General features: G+C 47.5%; 1 protein-coding gene across 2 annotated transcripts; it reads left to right on the top strand.

Annotated features, from left to right (window-relative positions):
* The first annotated feature begins 508 nt into the window (after positions 1-508).
* LOC139159813 (zinc finger protein with KRAB and SCAN domains 1-like) lies at positions 509-18,884 on the top strand. Of its 2 annotated transcripts, none has more exons than XM_070737214.1 (7): positions 509-949; positions 5,958-6,737; positions 8,588-8,699; positions 10,318-10,397; positions 11,276-11,402; positions 11,970-12,095; positions 17,322-18,884. In XM_070737214.1, the coding sequence occupies exons 2-7, from the start codon at positions 6,003-6,005 to the stop codon at positions 18,305-18,307; spliced, it is 2,166 nt and encodes a 721-aa protein (XP_070593315.1). In that variant the 5' UTR covers positions 509-949; positions 5,958-6,002; the 3' UTR covers positions 18,308-18,884. The 2 variants fall into 2 exon arrangements, with proteins under 2 accessions (XP_070593315.1, XP_070593316.1); XM_070737215.1 differs by lacking the exon at positions 509-949 and adding an exon at positions 4,222-4,240.

Below are 18,884 nucleotides of genomic sequence, written 5' to 3' on the forward strand. Positions count from 1 at the left end.
GGAAGGAAGGAGGGGAAGAGAGGGAGGAAGCAACAGAAAGGGGAGAGAAAGAAGGAAGGAAATGGAGAGGAAAAGGAGGAAGAGAGGGAGGCAGGAAAGGAAGGAAGGAGAGGAAGGGAGGGAAGAAGGAACAAAGGAAAGACAGAAGGAAGGAAATAGAGAGAAAAGGAGGGAGAGGGAGGAAGGGGGAGGGAGGAACAGAAAGGGAAGAGGAAAGGAGAAAAAGGAGGGAGAGGGAGGCATAAAAGAAGGAAGGAAAAGGGAGGGAGGCAAGAGGTGAGGGAGAAGAGGTAGAGAGGAGGAAGGAAGGAGAGAGAGGGAGGAACAGAAAGGGAAGAGAAGGAAGGAAATGGAGAGAGGAAAGGAGAAAAAGGAGGGAGGCAGGAAAGAAGGAAGGAAAAGGGAGGGAGGGAGGCAGGAGGAAAGAAGGAAAGGAGGGGAGGAAGAAAGGAGGAAAAGTGGGTAGAGAGGGAGGAGGAAGAAAGGGGGGCGGAAAGAAGGAGAGGAGGGAGAGAGGGAGGAAGGGGAGGCTGGCTCCCTTCAGAGGCCCACTTGAGGCTCAGCCCACCTCCGAGAGCTCCTCAGCAGCCGAGCGGGGCGGGGCGCGTCGAAGCAACCTGCTTCCTCAAAGCGCTATCCGGCGCGTCTCCCTTCCGCCTGGAGCCTCCAGCTGGTCCCGGCTGCCTTCCTCCGCGTCCTTCCTCCGCTCCGTCCATCCGGCCAGGAGAGGGCGGCCGCGCATCATCTCCCCGCCGCCGCCGCCATTGAAGCGCTGAGGGAGCGGACGGAGCCGCCGGGCCTGGCGCGCCGCAGAGAGCCGCCGACCTCCGTTCCCGCCGCCCCGCTCAGGAGGCAGCCGGCCGCCCCGCGAGTTCCACCCGCCGCCTTCCCTTCCCGCAAGAGCAGCCGGGGCGCCTTCCGCACGCCGCCCCCGCCTCCGACGCTTCCGGTACGGTCGGTGGGCTCCCCGGGGCCACTCGGAACCTCATGTGGCTCTCAACCGCCGCCACCGCTCCTTAGGTCGCTCCCGTCGGACGGAGGAGCCCGGCCGGGGCAGCGGCAAGTGGCCAAACTTTGTGCCCAGCTTTGGCCGCGTTTGCGGGGTTGAGTTCTGTGCCTCCTTCCTGTTTGGTGGGTGGCCAGAAAGTCAGCTGGCGTTGGCTGGCTTTAAAAAAAAACCTCGGAATTAATGAGTCGATAAATAAATAAATGCGTGGAACAGTAAGATGATGATGGAGAGAGACAGAGATGTTGAATCTAACGAGGGTGGTCCGGCAAGTAAAGTTACAAGACGTAGCTCTCTGTGAGGAAAGTTTTTTTGGGGGGGAAGTTGCTATTACTGTCTAATAATATTTAATAATAATAGTTGGCCTTCTCCGGGACCCAGGGGAAGAGCCTTCTCTGTGGCGGCCACGACCCTCTGGAACCAGCTCCCCCCGGAGATTAGAACTGCCCCCACCCTCCTTGCCTTTCGCAAACTCCTTAAAACCCATCTCTGCCGTCAGGCAAGGGGGAATTGAGACATCTCACCCCGGGACTATACAGTTTATGCATGGTATGGTTGTGTGTATGTCTGCTTTTAATAATGGGGTTTTTAGTGTTTTTTTAATTATTAGGATTTGTTGTACATTGTTTTGTTGTTGCTGTGAGCCGGCCCGAGTCTGCGGAGAGGGGCGGCATACAAATCAAATAAATAAATAATAATAACAGAGTTGGAAGGGACCTTGGAGGTCGTCTAGTCCAGTGTTTCCCAACCTTGGCAACTTGAAGGTATTTGGACTTCAACTCCCAGTATTCCCCAGCTAGCGAATGCTGGATGGGGAATTCTGGGAGTTGAAGTTCAAATATCTTCAAGTTGCCAAGGTTGGGAAACACTGGTCTAGTCCAACCCTTTGCTTAGGCAGGAAACCCTACACTATTTCAGACAAATGGTTATCCAACATCTTCTTTAAAACTTCCAGTGTTGGAGCATTCATAACTTCTGGTGCCAAGTTGTTCCACGGATCAATAGTTTAATAGATTAATAGTACTAACTGTTAGGAAATGTCCCCTTAGTTCTAGGTTGCTTCTCTCCTTGTTTAGTTTCCACCCATTGCTTCTTGTCCTACCCTCAGGTGCTTTGGAGAATAGGTTGACTCCCTGTTCTTCGTAGCAACCACTGAGATATTGGAAGGCTGCTATCATGTCACCCTTAGTTCTTCTCTTCCTTAAACTAGACATACCCAGTTCCTGCAACCGTTTTTCCGTATGTTTTAGCCTCTAGTCCCCTAATCATCAAATTCAAAACTCAGCAATCGGCGAGATAAATCTTGGGCACCTCTCATGCGCAAATGTTGGGCACCCATCGCACCAGTGTTCATGCCCCTAGCACAGTGTTTCCCAACCTTGGCAACTTGAAGATATCTGGACTTCAACTCCAAGAATTCCCCAGCCAGCATTTGCTGGCTGGGGAATTCTGGGAGTTGAAGTCCAGATATCTTTAAATTGCCAAGGTTGGGAAACACTGCCTTAGCATTCAGGTAGCGTATTACAGCGCGCACTTCGCACTTGGAGGGAAATGGAGTGAGAATGCTCATCTCTAACCTTCACCACAACACCAGTTGATGACCTACTGACCATTGGCACTGCTCGTTCTCTTCCGCTGGCTTCTTGCTACACGATAGTAATACCAACTACCCCCGCGAACATTTCCCCAGAGAGCTACATGCCTTGTAACCTTACGTTCCGGATAAACCTCATAGATTACTGGTAGGTAGGTAGGTAGATGAGAGAGAGAGAGAGAGAGATGAGGAAAGGAAGGAAGGAAAAAGAGGAAAGGAAAAAGGAAGGAGGAAAAAGGAAAGGGAAAAGGGAAGGAAGCAAGAAAAAGGGGGGGAAAGGAAGAGACGGAAGGAGGGAAAAGGAGAGGAACAAAGGAAAAAAGGGAATGAAGGAAGAAAAAGAAAAGGAAGGAAAGAGCAAGGAAGGAAAGAGAGAGAGAAAGAAGAGAAAGAAAGAAAAAAGAGAAAGAGGAAAAGAAAGAAAAAAGAAAGAATAAGTAAGAAAGAAAAAAGAGAAAGTGAAAGAAAGAAAGAAAGAAAGAAAGAAAGAAAGAAAGAAAGGGATCTGATAAACAGTGCTGCAAACCTTTCGGCCAGTCATGGTTTGCAGACTGCAATGGTAATAACCAAAGCCGGATGGTGTTGCATCTTAGTTGTTTGAAGTGAGCTATGGTACCAAACCGTAATGGATTGTGTATAACAAGTATTGCAGGCCCAATTGGCAAAAGAAAGCTCAGGATCGTATAGATTGGAAACATACAGAAGAGGCCTTCATCCTGCAATGGAAACACAGTGGTTAAGATGATGATGATGATCCTGATCCGTTTAAGCATAAAACGTATCAGGAAAGACTTAATGAACTAAATCTGTATAGTCTGGAGGACAGAAGGGAAAAGAGGGACATGATCGAAACATTTAAATATGTTAAAGGGTTCAATAAGGTTCAGGAGGGAAGTGTTTTTAATAGGAAAGTGAACACAAGAACAAGGGGACACAATCTGAAGTTAGTTGGGGGAAAGATCAAAAGCAACGTGAGAAAATATTTCACTGAAAGAGTAGTAGATCCTTGGAACAAACTTCCAGCAGACGTGGTTGGTAAATCCACAGTATCTGAATTTAAACATGCCTGGGATAAACATATATCGATTGTAAGATAACATACAGGAAATAGTATAAGGGCAGACTAGATGGACCATGAGGTCTTTTTCTGCCGTCAGTCTTCTATGTCTCTATGTTGCAGCATCCCCGTGGTCTCGTGAACAAAATTGTAAAATGGGACAAACCTCACTTAACAACCAACTTGCATAGCGATGGAAACTTTGAAGCTCCAATTGTGGGTGGAAAGTCAAGAAGGCGACCTCTAGGCCAGTGTTTCCCAACCTTGGCAACTTGAAGAGATCAGGACTTCAACTCCCAGAATTCCCCAGCCAGCATTCGCTGGCTGGGGAATTCGGGGAGTTGAAGTCCAGATCTCTTCAAGTTGCCAAGGTTGGGAAACACTGCTGTAGGCCTAGCTAGCTCTCCACCACCATTCAGTAGACCAAAAGTGAACCCATCTGCCTACCGAAGAGGGCAGAGCTGGGGTGGCGCAGTGGTTAGAGTGCAGCACTACAGGCTACTTCAACTAACTGCTACCTGTAGTTCAGCAGTTCAAATCTCACCACCGGCTCAAGGTTGACTCAGCCGTCCATCCTTCCGAGGTGGGTAAGATGAGGACCCAGATTGTTGGGGGCAATAGGCTGATTGTGTAAACTGCTTAGAGAAGGCTGTAAAACCACTATGAAGAGGAACTGAAACATCTCCCCCTGCCTATGTAGTTTTCTGTGTATGATATGACTGCATGTATGGTTTTATATATTGGGGTTTCTTATTTTTTAGACTTTTCAAATGTATTATTGTTATTTTAGAGTTTAACTATTAGATATGTCATTATATATTGTTTTCATCATTGCTGTGAGCCGCCCCAAGTCTACGGAAAGGGGCGGCATACAAATCTAATTAATAATAATAATAATAATAATAATAATAATTAATAATAATAATAATAGGATGCTTGGCTGCATAGCTAGAGGTATAACAAGCAGGAAGAGGGAGATTATGATCCCGCTATATAGAATGCTGGTGAGGCCACATTTGGAATACAGTGGTACCTCAAGATACGAACCCCTCGTCTTACGAACAACTCGTGATATGAACCTGGGGTTCAGAAAAATTTTGCCTCTTCTTACGAACTTTTTTCGAGTTACGAACCGGCGTTCGGAGACTGCTGGGAAGCCGCACGGCTGTTTTAAAAGGTGACAGCCAGGCGGCGGGGCTTCCCAGAAGCCTCCCGAACGCCGGTTCGTAACTCGAACAAAGTTCGTAAGAAGAGGCAAAATTTTGCTGAACCCCGGGTTCGGTTCGGGAGGTTGCTGGGAAGCCCCCCAGGCCGGCTGCGACCTTTTAAAACACCCGCGCCGCTTCCCAGCTGTCTCCCGAAGCCGAACGCAGAAGTTCGGCTTTAGCCTTCGGCTTCAGGAGACAGCTGGGAAGCGGCGCGGGTGTTTTAAAATTTCACAGCCGGCCTGGGGGGCTTGCCAGCACACCCCCGAACCCCGAACCCGGGTTCGGGGGGGTGCTGGCAAGCCCCCCAGGCCGGCTGTCACCTTTTAAAACAGCCGCGCGGCTTCCCAGCAGTCGCCGAAAGCCGTTTTTTTGGTTGCACGGATTAATTGACTTTACATTGTTTCCTATGGGAAACAATGTTTCGTCTTACGAACCTTTCATCTTACGAACCTCCTCCTTGCACCAATTAAATTCGTATCATGAGGTATTACTGTACTGTGTTCAGTTCTGGAGACCTCATCTACAAAAAGATATTGACAAAATTGAACAGGTCCAAAGACGGGCTACAAGAATGGTGGAAGGTCTTAAGCATAAAACGTATCAGGAAAGACTTAATGAACTCAATCTGTATAGTCTGGAGGACAGAAGGAAAAGGGGGCACATGATCGAAACATTTAAATATATTAAAGGGTTAAATAAGGTCCAGGAGGGAAGTATTTTTAATAGGAAAGTGAACACAAGAACAAGGGGACACAATCTGAGGTTAGTTGGGGGAAAGATCAAAAGCAACATGAGAAAATATTATTTTACTGAAAGAGTAGTAGATCCTTGGAACAAACTTCCAGCAGACGTGGTGGATAAATCCACAGTAACTGAATTTAAACATGCCTGGGATAAACATATATCCATCCTGAGATAAAATACAGAAGGTGGTATAAGGGCAGACTAGATGGACCATGAGGTCTTTTTCTGCCGTCAGACTTCTATGTTTCTATGTTTCTATAATAATAATAATAATAACAATAATAACAATAATAACAATAATAATATAAGTCTAAATGCTATTGCTGTTGCTACCATCTTGTTTTCCAGACAACAAAATCTCGGTTTGCCACGCTTGACCAAAGCGGAAAAGAGATGAAACAAGGAAGGCAAGGACTCGCCAGGTCCCATCGCCATGGACCGGAAGATGTTGAAAACTTGAGCTGTGCTGTTCGGCTGGAATATACGGCAGATGGTTTACAAGGGGCCGGACCTCAAGTGGGCCAAAGGGACACTTGCAAGGTGATGCAACAGCGCTGGGAAACCCAGTGGCAAGAGTTCCTCAGGACACTTCAGCCCGGTCAAACCGGGGCGGGGAATCCTGTTCCTTCAGAGGCCTCCCCCTGGGAGGACCCCAAGGCCTTCTTGGCCTCCTTCGAGCAGGTGGGCCAAGCCTGCCATTGGCCCAGAGGAGAGTGGGTGGCCCGCCTCCTCCCCGCTTTGAGTGGCGAAGCCGAGGAGGCTTTCCAAAGCTTGGAACACGGAGACCGGGACGACTACGCGAAAGTGAAGGCGGCCATCTTGCGAGAGGAAGCCATCAAGATGGAGGCGCGACGCCAATACTTCAGGCAATTCTGCTGCCGGGAAGTGGGAGATCCCCGGAGGATCCACAGCCAACTCCGGGAGCTTTGCCACCAGTGGCTGAGGCCAGAGAGACGCACCAAGGAGCAGATCCTGGAGCTGCTGATCCTGGAACAGTTCCTGGCCAGCCTCCCATCGGACCTCCAGAGCTGGATCCGGGCAGGAGGAGCGGACACCTGTTCCCAAGCGGTGGCCCTGGTGGAGGACTTCCTGTTGAACCAGCAGGAGGACGAAACCAGAAAATGGCAGGTCAGTTTTCGTTTTTTTTTTTTAAATGTTTAAAAATATACTTTATTAGGTTATAAAAAAAACAGGGAAAGGGGGGATGGCAATACAAAAAAGAGAAGTAGGAGGGGGATGGGGTAAACAATATTTTTATACAGCAGCTTATATATATTGTTGTATATACATTCCAAATATTTGTCTATATGTAATTGTTTTATATTCAATATTCTTATTTGGATAATCTTATAACTGTAGTATTTAATAGCCCAAGGGTGACGTGGAAAGGAAAGGTAGTTGGAGGTGAGATAGAAAAGAAAAGAAGGAGGAAAGGAAAGAAGGAGAAAGAAAGAAAAGAGAGAAAAAGAGTGGGGGGTAGTACCTGCAAACTAGCAGGCATATGGAATGTTTTTAACGACGCGGAGTTGGATTCATGATCAGTCCTCGACTTAACGACTGCAAATGAGCCCAGATTTTCCATCGCTAAACAAATTTTCCATCGCTAGACGAACACACTGTTACAGTAACTAAGTTGTTTTCTGTTTTACAGATTTCTTTTTTTTTTTAAAGGTTGTTAAGTGAATCATTACTGTTATTAAGAGGAGCCTGCAGTTTATAAGCCAATTCAGTTTCTCCCATTTATTCATTCATTCATTCATTCATTCATCCATCCATCTATCCATCCATCCATCCATCCATTCATTCAATTTATAGGCCACCCTTCTCCTGACGGACTCAGGGCGGCGTACAAGGATAAAACAAAATATATTATATATTTATATTTATTGGATTTATATGCCACCCCTCTCTGGAGACTCGGGGCGGCTTACAACATATAATAATAGATTAGATTAGATTAGATTTATTGGATTTATATGCCGCCCCTCTCCGTAGATCGGGGCGGCTCACAACAATGGTAAAAAACAGTACATAGTAACAAATCTAATATTTAGCAATCTAAACTACAGTTTTAGGTTAAAAAATCCAAAAGAAACCCCAATATATAAAAAACAAGCACACAGTCGAATTATACACAGGATGATATAATAATAATAATAATAATAATAATAATAATAATAACAACAACAACAACAACAATTTATTAGATTTGTATGCCTCCCCTCTCCCAAGACTCGGGGCGGCTCACAACAGCTCACAACAATACGATACAATGCACTAAATCCAATTAAGTAAAATTAAATAAACTACTGTACTCTAAAATCGTTAGCTGTATTAAAAAAAATCAATCATACCCATTTGAACAACCACCATACATAACCTTTCGTCGGCCAGGGGGCTGAGATGTAATCACCCCATGCCTGGCGGCATAAGTGAGTCTTAAGACTCTTGCAGAAGGCGAAGAGGGTGGAGGCAAGGCCAATCTCTGGGGGGGACCTGATTCTAGAGGGCCGGGCCCCCCACAGAGAAGGCTCTTCCCCTAGGCCCCGCCAAACGACGTAGAGTGATGCATAGGAGACAACAACTGAAGGATTATTACAAGAGAAAATGAGGCCACCTGTGGGGCTCCAGTAATTAGGGCTGCTGCTATAAATAGCAGCATGCGGGTTTGGAAGAGTATATGATAGCAGTTCGTCAGGAATCCTGGGTTGCTGGTGTCTGGAGCCCAGAAGGGGAAAAAGAGAAAAAAATTTCTACCGATTCTGCGTACCTGGACCTTACCCTTAGGAGCCCATTACTGCCCCTGCCCCCCACAGGTCAAACACAACCCTGAGGTGGCCCTCAATGAAATTTTGACCCCCATGCCTTAAAAAGATGGGAGTCAAGAAATTTGAGGATTCAGTGATGCAGGAAGTCCATTGCCTTTTCTTTCTTTTTTAATGTGGTTTTGTTGTTGCTCGTTTCTCCGATCGCTGCAGGAGGTGTGCCTGGGTCCTCTGGAAGGGGAGGAGGAAGAGAACTTGAACCCTGGAAGCGGGCAGATCTACAAAGATGGCAAGCTGAACAGTAGCCGGGATCCCAGCTTGCTAGGTAAGGAGTCCCAAGTGGAGGCCTTTGGACGAGCGTCTCTCAATCGCGGCAACTGTAAGATGGGGGGATTTCAACTCCCCAGACAACAATGCTTGGGGACTGGTGGGGGGACGGATGGACATAGGGATGGCCAGTTGCATATGCAACAGATCTTGGTTGCGTACAAGCTAGGTTTCAGGCCAAAGCCATTTTTTATTGAAGCCTCTGGCCTGCCACACTTAAATGCTTTAGAATGTTTCTTGCTGTGGGAACTTGGGGAGGATGGAGGGTGGCTGCATGCGTGACACATTCCTTTTAGGTTCTCAAGGTCAGCCTTTGTTCAGCATCTGGCCGGAAGTTGAACATAAGAACTTAAGAAGAGCCATGCTGAATCAGGCCAAAGCCCATCGAGTCCGGCATTCTGTGTCACACAGTGGCCCACCAATTGTACATAGGGATCTTGAGTAGAAAGAGAAGGCAAGACCCTCCCTATCTCTTGAAATACCAAGAAACGGTACTCAAGGGAATCCTGCCTGCCTCAACCAACATAGAGGCGGCACATGGACGTCTGTTTCAATAATCACCGATACACTTGGCATCCTTGAATCTGTCTAATCCTGCCTTGAAGCTATCAAGGCTGACAGCTGTCACGACCTCTTCTGGAAGTGAATTCCACAAACCAACGACCCTCTGAGTGAAGAGATATTTCCCTTTGTTTGTCCTCGCTTTCTTACCTATGAGCTTTAGGGAGTGGCCCCTCGTCCTGGTATTGCGTGATAGAGAGAAGAATTTTTCTCTATCCCCCTTTTCTATCCCGTGCATGATTTTATACACTTTGACCAAGTTGCTGGGGGTTTCAGGATACGCTGGCAGAAGACGTATGGTTCAAGCGATGGACTTGTGTAGGAGGAGATAATAATAATAATAATAATAATAATAATAATTATTATTATTATTATTATTATTATTATTATTATTATTAATTGGATTTGTATGCCGCCCTTCTCCGCAGGCTAACAACAATAATAAACACAACATGTACAATCCAATAATAAAAAACAACTAAAAACCCTTATTATAAAACCAAACATACACATAAACATATCATGCATAACTTGTAATGGCCTAGGGGGAAGAGCTATCTCAACTCCCCCATGCCTGGAGGTATAAATGAGTCTTGAGTAGTTTACGAAAGACAGGGAGGATGGGGGCAGTTCTAATCTCCGGGGGGGGAGTTGGTTCCAGAGGGCCGGGGCCGCCACAGAGAAGGCTCTTCCCCTGGGGCCCGCCAAACGACATTGTTTAGTCGACGGGACCCGGAGAAGGCCAACTCTGTGAGACCTTATCAGTCGCTGGGATTCGTGCGGTAGCAGGCGGTTCCGGAGATGAACTCTAACCCAGGTGGGGATACCCTCGTGACTTTAGATTCAGGTTTCTCCAGTTGTGCTAACCTGGCCCTGTTAATAAATTGGAACTCTGAAGAAGGCGAAGCCTTAGACTCTGATTTATTTCTCGGATGCTACTTGGAACGCTGTACAGGTTGTGTGCAGCTCGAGTGGTAGTGTTTCCTATCTAGTCAACTAAGGAACGAATAGGATGTCTGATTTTGCTTTCTAAAATCCCCTTCCACCCTTTGCAGACAGTGGAATTAAATGCCCAAGTCATGCTAGTTCGTTTTCTCTGGAAGGACCAGATATGAGTGAAGCTGAACAAATTGAGGTAGGTGATATTTTTCTGCCTCTCTGCCCTTCTCTCTCTCTCTCTCTCATCAATCTCTTTCTCTCTGTCTATCATCTATCACTATGTTTATGTCTGCATTATCTATCTGTCTGTCTGTCTTTCTGCCTGTCATCTATCTATCTATCTATCTATCTATCTATCTATCTATCTATCTATCTATCTATCTATCTATCTATCTATTGGATTTGTATGCCGCCCCTCTCCGCAGACTCGGGGCGGCTAACAACAGCAATAAAACAGCATATAATAATAATCCAATATTAAAACAGTTAAAAACCCTTATTATAAAACCAAACATATGTACAGACATACCATACATAAAGTTGTAGAGGCCTAGGGGAAAGAGTATCTCAATTCCCCCATGCTTGGCGGCAGAGGTGGGTTTTAAGGAGTTTACGAAAGGCAAGGAGGGTGGGGGCAATTCCAATCTCTGTGGGGAGTTGGTTCCAGAGGGCCGGGGCCGCCAGAGAGAAGGCTCTTCCCCTGGATCCCGCCAAGCGACATTGTTTGGTTGACGGGACCCGGAGAAACCCACTCTGTGGGACCTAACTGGTCGCTAGGATTCATGCAGCGGAAGGCGGTCCCTGAGATAATCTGGTCCGGTGCCATGAAGGGTGATGGCTCACTCATGCCTTCCCCATTCTCTAGGTCAGTGTTCCCCAACCTTGACAACTTGAAGATATCTGGACTTCAACTCCCAGAATTCCCCAGCCAGCGAATGCTGGCTGGGGAATTCTGGGAGTTGAAGTCCAGATATCTTTAAGTTGCCAAGGTTGGGAAACACTGCTCTAGGTTAGCATGTCATCTCTTCATCCGTTCCATCAAGTTAAGTTGATGGCTTGTATCCTTGCTTGTAGGGATCAATGAGCCTCCAAGAGACAGGAGCTCCTCTGCAGACGATGGAGCAGGGTCTGATCCAGCCGGGTCAACGGACCATATTCTGGCAAGTCCTGCAGGAGGAGAACGGCAACGCGGATTGTTTGGGTAGGTGCTTTTGAGCTCATTGACATCCGTACATTTTAGTATAGGGTACATGTTTGTTAGGGTTTGCCACTGTAAACTTGTACTGTCACTTTAAATGTTACAGTTGCCACTGTAAAACTGTACTGTCACTTTAACTGTTAAATATTCTAGGCTGGTTCGTCATTAGAGGGCGCCAGTACTCCTTCCCTCAAATGACGCTGCGACGCACATTTCTGCTCGGTCATTTTTACTTTGCCTAGCTTCGTGCGTATTTTATTGTATTTGCTTAGTGCTTGTTATGGAATTGTTTCTATCTTTTGTCTATATGTAAATAGTACTTATTAAGCATAACTAAATCTGTGTCTTTGTTTTCTTTGGCTTTATCACATACCCACGCTCTGTTAAAATTCTCTGCTCGGTGTATGTCGAAGGTCTCGTAGCCTAGCTATACCGAGACATGTCAACAGTACGGATGGCTGCGTTCGTGCAACCAAGGAAGACACGAGTTCGAACAAAGCAATGGAACTCACAGAAGTGATCAAAACCGAAGACTTAAAAAGATATCCCTTTTTAAAAATATTCCTTCAGGTGTCAAGAACAGAAACTGGATCAAAATGGAAAGTTCTTTGTATGGCGGAAACGATCCCGAGGAGACCTCCAGGACGACGGACCAGATAAACGCGTCAGTGGAGGAGGATCTGCAGAAGGAAGGATGTGAGTCAAAGAGCGGGTAGGGAGGGGAACTTATTGAAATTCAGGATAAATCCAGGAAACCATCATAAAACCATGGAGCTGTTTGTACAGGGAGTCCTCAACGTAAGATGGACCCTTAAAGTGTAGAATAAATTATACCGTATTTTTCGGACTATAAGATGCACCTGTGTATAAGACGCACCAAGATTTCAAAGCGATAAATAAGGAATTTGACGTTTTTATTGTATTGTTTCATTGTTGTGAGCCGCCCTGAGTCATGTAGGAGTGGGCGTCATATAAGTCAAATTAAATAAATAAATAAAGTAAGTAAGCCTCGCAAAACCTCTGTGTGTCCCGTTTTATTACAAAAACAGGGGCTTTTTGCCTTCCCCAGTCCCCAGAAGCACTCTGCAGGCCTTCCAAACCCTCTGCGTGCCCCATTTTTTGCAAAAACAGACCTATTTTTCATCCATTTTTGCAAACAATGGGGCACTCAGAGTGTCTAGGAAATCTGCAGAGTGCTTCTGGGGGCTGGGGGAAGGAAAAAACACAGTTTTTGTGAAAAACCACCTGTTTTACAAAAAATGGGATGCTTTGGGAGGCCAAAAATGGCTGTATTTGGTGTATAAGATGCACCGACATTTCCACCCTCTTTTAGGGGGGGAAGGGTACGTCTTATACTCCGAAAAATAGGGTAATTATCATCAGGATTAAAATTTCTTGTCTCAAAAGTGTTTTTCGAAAGACTATTGGACCTCTACGGTTTTCTTATTTTGTTTCGAAACGTTTTCAAAGAAAATAAAAATAAGAAAGTAAAAAAAAATAAAACCAAGAAAGCACCTTTGGGACAACCATGACCTGGACGGTAGTAGACAGCAAAAGGTTGCCAGATCCTGCCTCTACCGGTGCACTTCCCGCGGGGTTCCATGATTGTGGCGCACGTCCGCGTGTGAGATTTTGCTTCTGCACATGCACAGGAGGCAAAATCTCACGAGGGGATGGGTGAACGAGATTCCATTGAATGTTTTGCTCCTGTGCATGCGCAGAAGCAAAAAATCGCCAAAATCTCGCTCTCTCGCGCATTTTCTCACCAGATTTTGCTTCTCGTGTATGTGCAAAAATCTCACTCGGGCGCAAAAGTTGCCGGCGACACAGAGCTGTGCACGCAGCTCCATTTCCCCCACCGAAGCTACAGCGTGGCCCATACCGGTAGGAACCTGTTGTAGTTGGCTCTGGCCCAGCTCCTGCCCCAAGGAATGTGGAGGTGGAGGCAGGGGAAACATGTCATAGGCCTGTTTTATTGTCGACAGAGTCAGGTAGTGAAGTTTCCTTGGAAGAAGAAGAAGGTGGGGGGTGACTTGGAAGAGGGGAGCTTGGCACACAGCCCAGGAAGCCAATCTCCATTATCTTCGGTAGATTCGGATGATGAATTGCTAGACCCACGCATGCGTAGAGTTATACAGAGGAGAGAACAACTGAAGAACTATTACAGGCGATAGAGAATCCACCTGTGGTTGGGTGGGGCTCACGTAATTATAGCAGCTGTTATATTGGCAGCGTGCGGGCTTAGCAGCGTGGAGTTTATCTGATCGTAGTTGTTGGGAATTACGGAGTTTAAGAAAAGAAATCCTTGTAAATTTTTGCCACGTCTGGAACAAACAGTATTTGTGCCGAACTACACAGTACTGCTTTATTGCTGATTTATTGCTTGCCTTGTTATCGGACTGTAATCCATTACTGCCTTGTTTATTCAAGAAATCCCTTTGAATGGGATAAACATATATCCATCTTAAGATAAAATACAGAAAATAGTATAAGGGCAGATTAGATGGACCATGAGGTCTTTTTCTGCCGTCAGACTTCTATGTTTCTATGTTTCTATGAATTCTAAAACGGAGTTTTGCTTCTCTTTTGTTGCAATAAAAACATTCACTGGAATTCTACTGCGTGTGTGTGTCTGTTTTGAACCAATTTCCTTTTCATTGGAGGCTTGTACTAGAAGCTGGCAGAACAGAACCCAGTACTGATTGTAGACATTATAGAAACATAGAAGACTGACGGCAGAAAAAGACCTCATGATCCATCTAGTTTGCCCTTATACTATTTTCTGTATTTTATCTTAGGATGGATATATGTTTATCCCAGGCATGTTTAAATTCAGTTACTGTGGATTTATGAACTACGTCTGCTGGAAGTTTGTTCCAAGGATCTACTACTCTTTCAGTAAAATAATATTTTCTCACGTTGCTTTTGATCTTTCCCCCAACTAACTTCAGATTGTGTCCCCTTGTTCTTGTGTTCACTTTCCTATTAAAAACACTTCCCTCCTGGACCTTATTTAACCCTTTAACATATTTAAATGTTTCGATCATGTCCCCCTTTTCCTTCTGTCCTCCAGACTATACAGATTGAGTTCATTAAGTCTTTCCTGATACGTTTTATGCTTAAGACCTTCCACCATTCTTGTAGCCCATCTTTGGACCTGTTACTGTCAGAAATCACTACTCCTAAACAGTGTTCCCTCTAATTTGTTTGGGGGGTGGGCGGAAAAGTATAGTGTCTGAGCGGCAGTCCCTTTGGGACTGGGCGGCACAGAAATAATAAATAAATGAACAAATAAACAAACAAACAAACAAATAAATAAAAAACCCACCCTGTTTTGCCTCAGAGAATTTCAAAATAAAATACTGTACTGTGTGTCTATAACAGTGAGCTCATAATAGGGCAACTCTATCAATATCAAAATGCCACTTAAATAGTTGAGCTAGTTTCAAACTAGATTTTGATTTTCTTTCTTTCTTCCTTACTCCCATTCTTTTTCTTTTTTTCCTTCCTCTCTTTTTTCTATCTGTTTCTCTCTCTTCCTCTCTTCCTCTCTCTCTCCTTCCCTCTCACTCTTTCCCTCTCAGCTTCTGGGCAGGTTTGGAAAACTCTGAGTTGATGATGATTTTTAAGTGAGCGATTGCTCACTGCTCAGCTTAGAGGGAACTATGCCCCTAAATCAGTGATGGGCAACCTTTTGAGCTTGGTGTGTCAAAATTCGCCAAAAAACCGAGCATAACTCGGGTGGTGTGTCACCTTGAAAAAAAAACACTCTCACTCTCTTCCTTCCTCTCTCACTCTTTCTTTCTTGCTCTCTCTCACTCTCTCTGTTCCTTTCTTTCCTTCTCTCTTCCTTCCACTTTTTTCTCTTTCTCTCTTTTCTTTCCTTCCCCTCTTCCCCTCCCTCTCCCTCTCCCCCTTTATATTTATCTCTTCCTTCCTTCCTCCGCCCCTCCATTCATTTCATTCTTCCTTCCTTGTTCCCTCCATTTCTTCTTCCTTTCCTTCCTTCCTTTTCCCTCCATTTCTCCTTCTTTCCCTCCCCCCCTCCCCCCTTCCCTCCTTTCCACTTCTCTCTTCCCTCTCCCTTTTTTTCCTTCTTTCTAATTTGTTTTGTTTCCCTCTCCTTCGTTCTTTCCCTCCATCATTTTCTCATTTTTCTCTCTCACATTCCCTCCCAACCACTTCTGTTTTCTCTCCCTCTCTCTTGCTTTCTCTCTCTCTTCTCTCTTCCTTCCTCTCTTCTTTTTTTTTCTGCCCTGCAACACGCTGCAGGGCAATCGGCTGCAAGCAGGAGCTTCAAGACGGTGGCACTGACGTCGGGTCGCAGGACATTGCTGGCACTGGCCCGCTGGCTGGGTTGGGACGGAGGTGCCAGCCCCATGCCCAGCGCAGCAATGTACAGCGTCCTGCAACACATACAGCCGCCGCTGGTACCTTGCAGCCAACCACCCCACCGCCGCCCCATGGCTACTACTCAGTGCCCTCCCGCTCGACCCACGTTTGGCTGTGCCATCTTCATGGCTTGCCCTGCTGCCCCGCACCCGCTAGAGCTGCCCAGTGCAGCCGAAGCGCGGGGTGGAGTAGGCGGTGGCTGCTTCAGGCCCGCCCCCGAGCTGAGCTTCCTTTGGCTTCCTTCGAGGCAAAGCTGCAAAGCTCACCTGCTGCCTCGAAGGAAGCCAAAGGAAGCTCAGCTCAATGAGGATCGGCTGTTGGTCTCTTCAAGCTGCTGCCGCCCACTGCGGAGATCCCTTTGCCTGAACAGAGGCGGCGGCGGCAGGTTCAAGGGACCAACAGCCGGTCCTTTTTGGGGCTGCGTTGTTGCAGCGTCTGAGGCCGCCGCTGCCTCCGCCTCCAGGCGAAGGGATCTCCTTGGTGGGCGGCCTCGGAGGCTGCAACAACGCAGCCCCGAAAAGGACCGGCTGTTGGTCCCTTAAAGCTGCCGCTGTCGCCCACTGCAGAGATCCCTTCGCCTGGAGGCAGAGGCAGCGGCGGCCTCAGACGCTGCAACAACGCAGCCCCGAAAAGGACTGGCTGTTGATCCCTTGAACCCGCCGCCGCCACCTCTGTTCGGGCGAAGGGATCTCCACAGTGGGCGGCAGCAGCTTGAAGAGACCAACAGCCGATCCTCATTGAGCTGAGCTTCCTTTGGCTTCCTTCGAGGCAGCAGGTGAGCTTTGCAACTTTGCCTCGAAGGAAGCCAAAGGAAGCTCAGCTCGGGGGCGGGCCTGAAGCAGCAGCCGCCTACTCCGCCCCACGCTTCGGCCGTGTCAGGGCCAAGTAAGCTGAGGCTAGGCCCGTCGCCCCGGCTCCAAGTGCAGGGCCTGGGCGGGCAACCATTGGGAGGGCCTCGCCGTCGCTTGGCAGGAGAAGAGCTCCCCTCCCCGCGATCCGGGACGGCATGGTCGTCAACAAGTTAGTGCGCGGGGGTCCTGATGGCTTGCTTACGGCCCCCTCCAGCCGCTCTTGTAGGGCTTCCAGGCTTCCCGCGGGGTGGCGAAGAAGCAAAAAAGCGGCACTGGAGGGACCAAGACGGTCTGCAGCTAAGCGTCTGGAGGAGGAGGAGGAGGAAAGCCAGGGGGCGGGGAGGAAAGCGGTCTTTCTCGCCTTCAGGGAGAGGAACTGCTGCTGCTCTGCCATAGGGTGCTTTCCTCCCCGCCCCCTGGCTTTCTTCCTTGCCGCCGCCAGACGCTCAGCAGCAGAGTGGAGGGGAGATTCGGGAGCTTATGGTAAAAAAATCTCGTACGTTGCCGGGGGCCGGGTAAATGGCCTCAGCGGGCCGTAGTTTGGGGACCGCTGCGCGTGTCACCTAAAATGGCTACGCGTGTCAGTGCTGACACGCGTGTCATAGGTTCGCCATCACTGCCCTAAATCCTTCTCTTCTGAAGTTTTTGCTAACACAGAACCTCTTTCTTCTCTCTTCAGGTGACAGGCGAGGTTGGATCAAGATGGAAAATTCTCAGCGCGGAGAGACTGCACTGGAAGAAACGCCCAGGGCTTTAGCGGACAATGCCCAGTGGATGTTTCCCGCCCCTTCTAATGTTCATGGACTGAGGTGGGAATTCCAAGTGGATAAGACAGCAACAAAGGGGAAGAACGAATGGGGAGACCTCTCAGAAGATCTCACAACAGCCGTTGGGAAGGACCCCACCGTGCAGGCAGAAGCGGGAAAGGCCCTGCCGCTGAAGCCAGGACAGAAATGCTGTTACAGATCAGGATTCGTGGAGGTGCAAGGGAAACCCCGTCCACTTCCTTCTTTGGAGGAAACGATCCAGCATAAATGTTACTTGGGTAAACACCAGAGGATCCGTTCAGCCGAGCAAGTAGCCGAACCCTTAGAGGCAAGGAAAGACTTCGGCCTGGGAAATGATTTGACGGTGTACCCGAAAAGTCACCCGGAGGAGGGGCCTCGCGAACGCCCGAAGGACGAGAAAAACGGTAAAACCAGGAAAGCCGTAAAGAGGGACCAAGGCATGCAGACGGAAGGGAGGCGCCATCGGTGTGGCCAGTGCGGGAAATCGTTCCGGCACAGACAGACGTTGACCAAGCACCAGAAGATCCACACGGGCGAGAAGCTGCACGAATGCCTGGCTTGCGGGAAGTGCTTCACGTCGCGAGAACCTCTGCTGAGGCACCAGCGGATTCACACGGGGGAGAAACCCTACGAATGTCCCCAGTGCGGGAAGTGTTTTCGTCAGAGAGTCCACTTGATGTGTCATCAAAAAATCCACACGGGAGAAAAACCTTTCAAGTGTCCCGAATGTGGGAGAAATTTCTCTCGGAGGGATAAGTTGACCAGGCACCAGCTCATCCACCGAAACCAGCGGTCCTACATGCACACCGAACATGGGAAGTGTTTCGATCCGAAGGCAGCACTGCTCAAACATCAGATTCTCTATGAAGGGCAATGACAGACTTCCGGCTTCGTTTTTTTGCAGCCTATTTTGCCAGAGGGTTTTAACTCTCCCCAGATGCCTGCCGGGGTTGGGACGGGAAAATAAACAGCTTCAGGTTATACATTTTTAGGGGACCGGCACAGAATTCGCCCTATATAATGCCACATGAAGAGCTTTGCTTCCTCTTAAAAGCATTTCCAAACCTGACTGTAAATCCCATCATCCTCAGCCAGCCTTTCCCGCGTTAGACGTTGGGATCCAGGTCCCTCTGAAGTACTCCAGATGAGGGAGGGACGAAGGAACGGAGAATAATAAAAGCCACTTGAATTCCGTAAATTACAACAGAGTCTTTTCCCCGTCTCTGTGGTAGGAGGGGTGGATGTGTCCCCAGGAAATGCTTGTGCAAGAAAGGGAGAAGTGCAAAAAAAGGCCGCCCTGAGTCCCAAGGGATTAGGCGGCATAGAAGTCAAAATAATAAATAAAATAATAATAATAAATAAAGAATGAAAGAGGTTTGATGGGGCTGAGGGCACACTCCAGGGTACGCTCTTTTAGTAATAATAATCTATATTAATAAAAAAATGTAAATGTA

Source organism: Erythrolamprus reginae, chromosome 2, assembly GCF_031021105.1.
Source record: "Erythrolamprus reginae isolate rEryReg1 chromosome 2, rEryReg1.hap1, whole genome shotgun sequence".
Taxonomy (NCBI): Eukaryota; Metazoa; Chordata; class Lepidosauria; order Squamata; family Dipsadidae; genus Erythrolamprus; species Erythrolamprus reginae.

Excerpts from the sequence above, each read along its gene's own strand:
- LOC139159813 (XM_070737214.1), top strand. The coding sequence starts at position 6,003 with ATGAAACAAGGAAGGCAAGGACTCGCCAGGTCCCATCGCCATGGACCG. Across the intron at positions 8,700-10,317 it reads CCGGGATCCCAGCTTGCTAG|ACAGTGGAATTAAATGCCCA; the intron begins GTAAGGAGTCCC and ends CACCCTTTGCAG. Across the intron at positions 12,096-17,321 it reads GGATCTGCAGAAGGAAGGAT|GTGACAGGCGAGGTTGGATC; the intron begins GTGAGTCAAAGA and ends TTCTCTCTTCAG.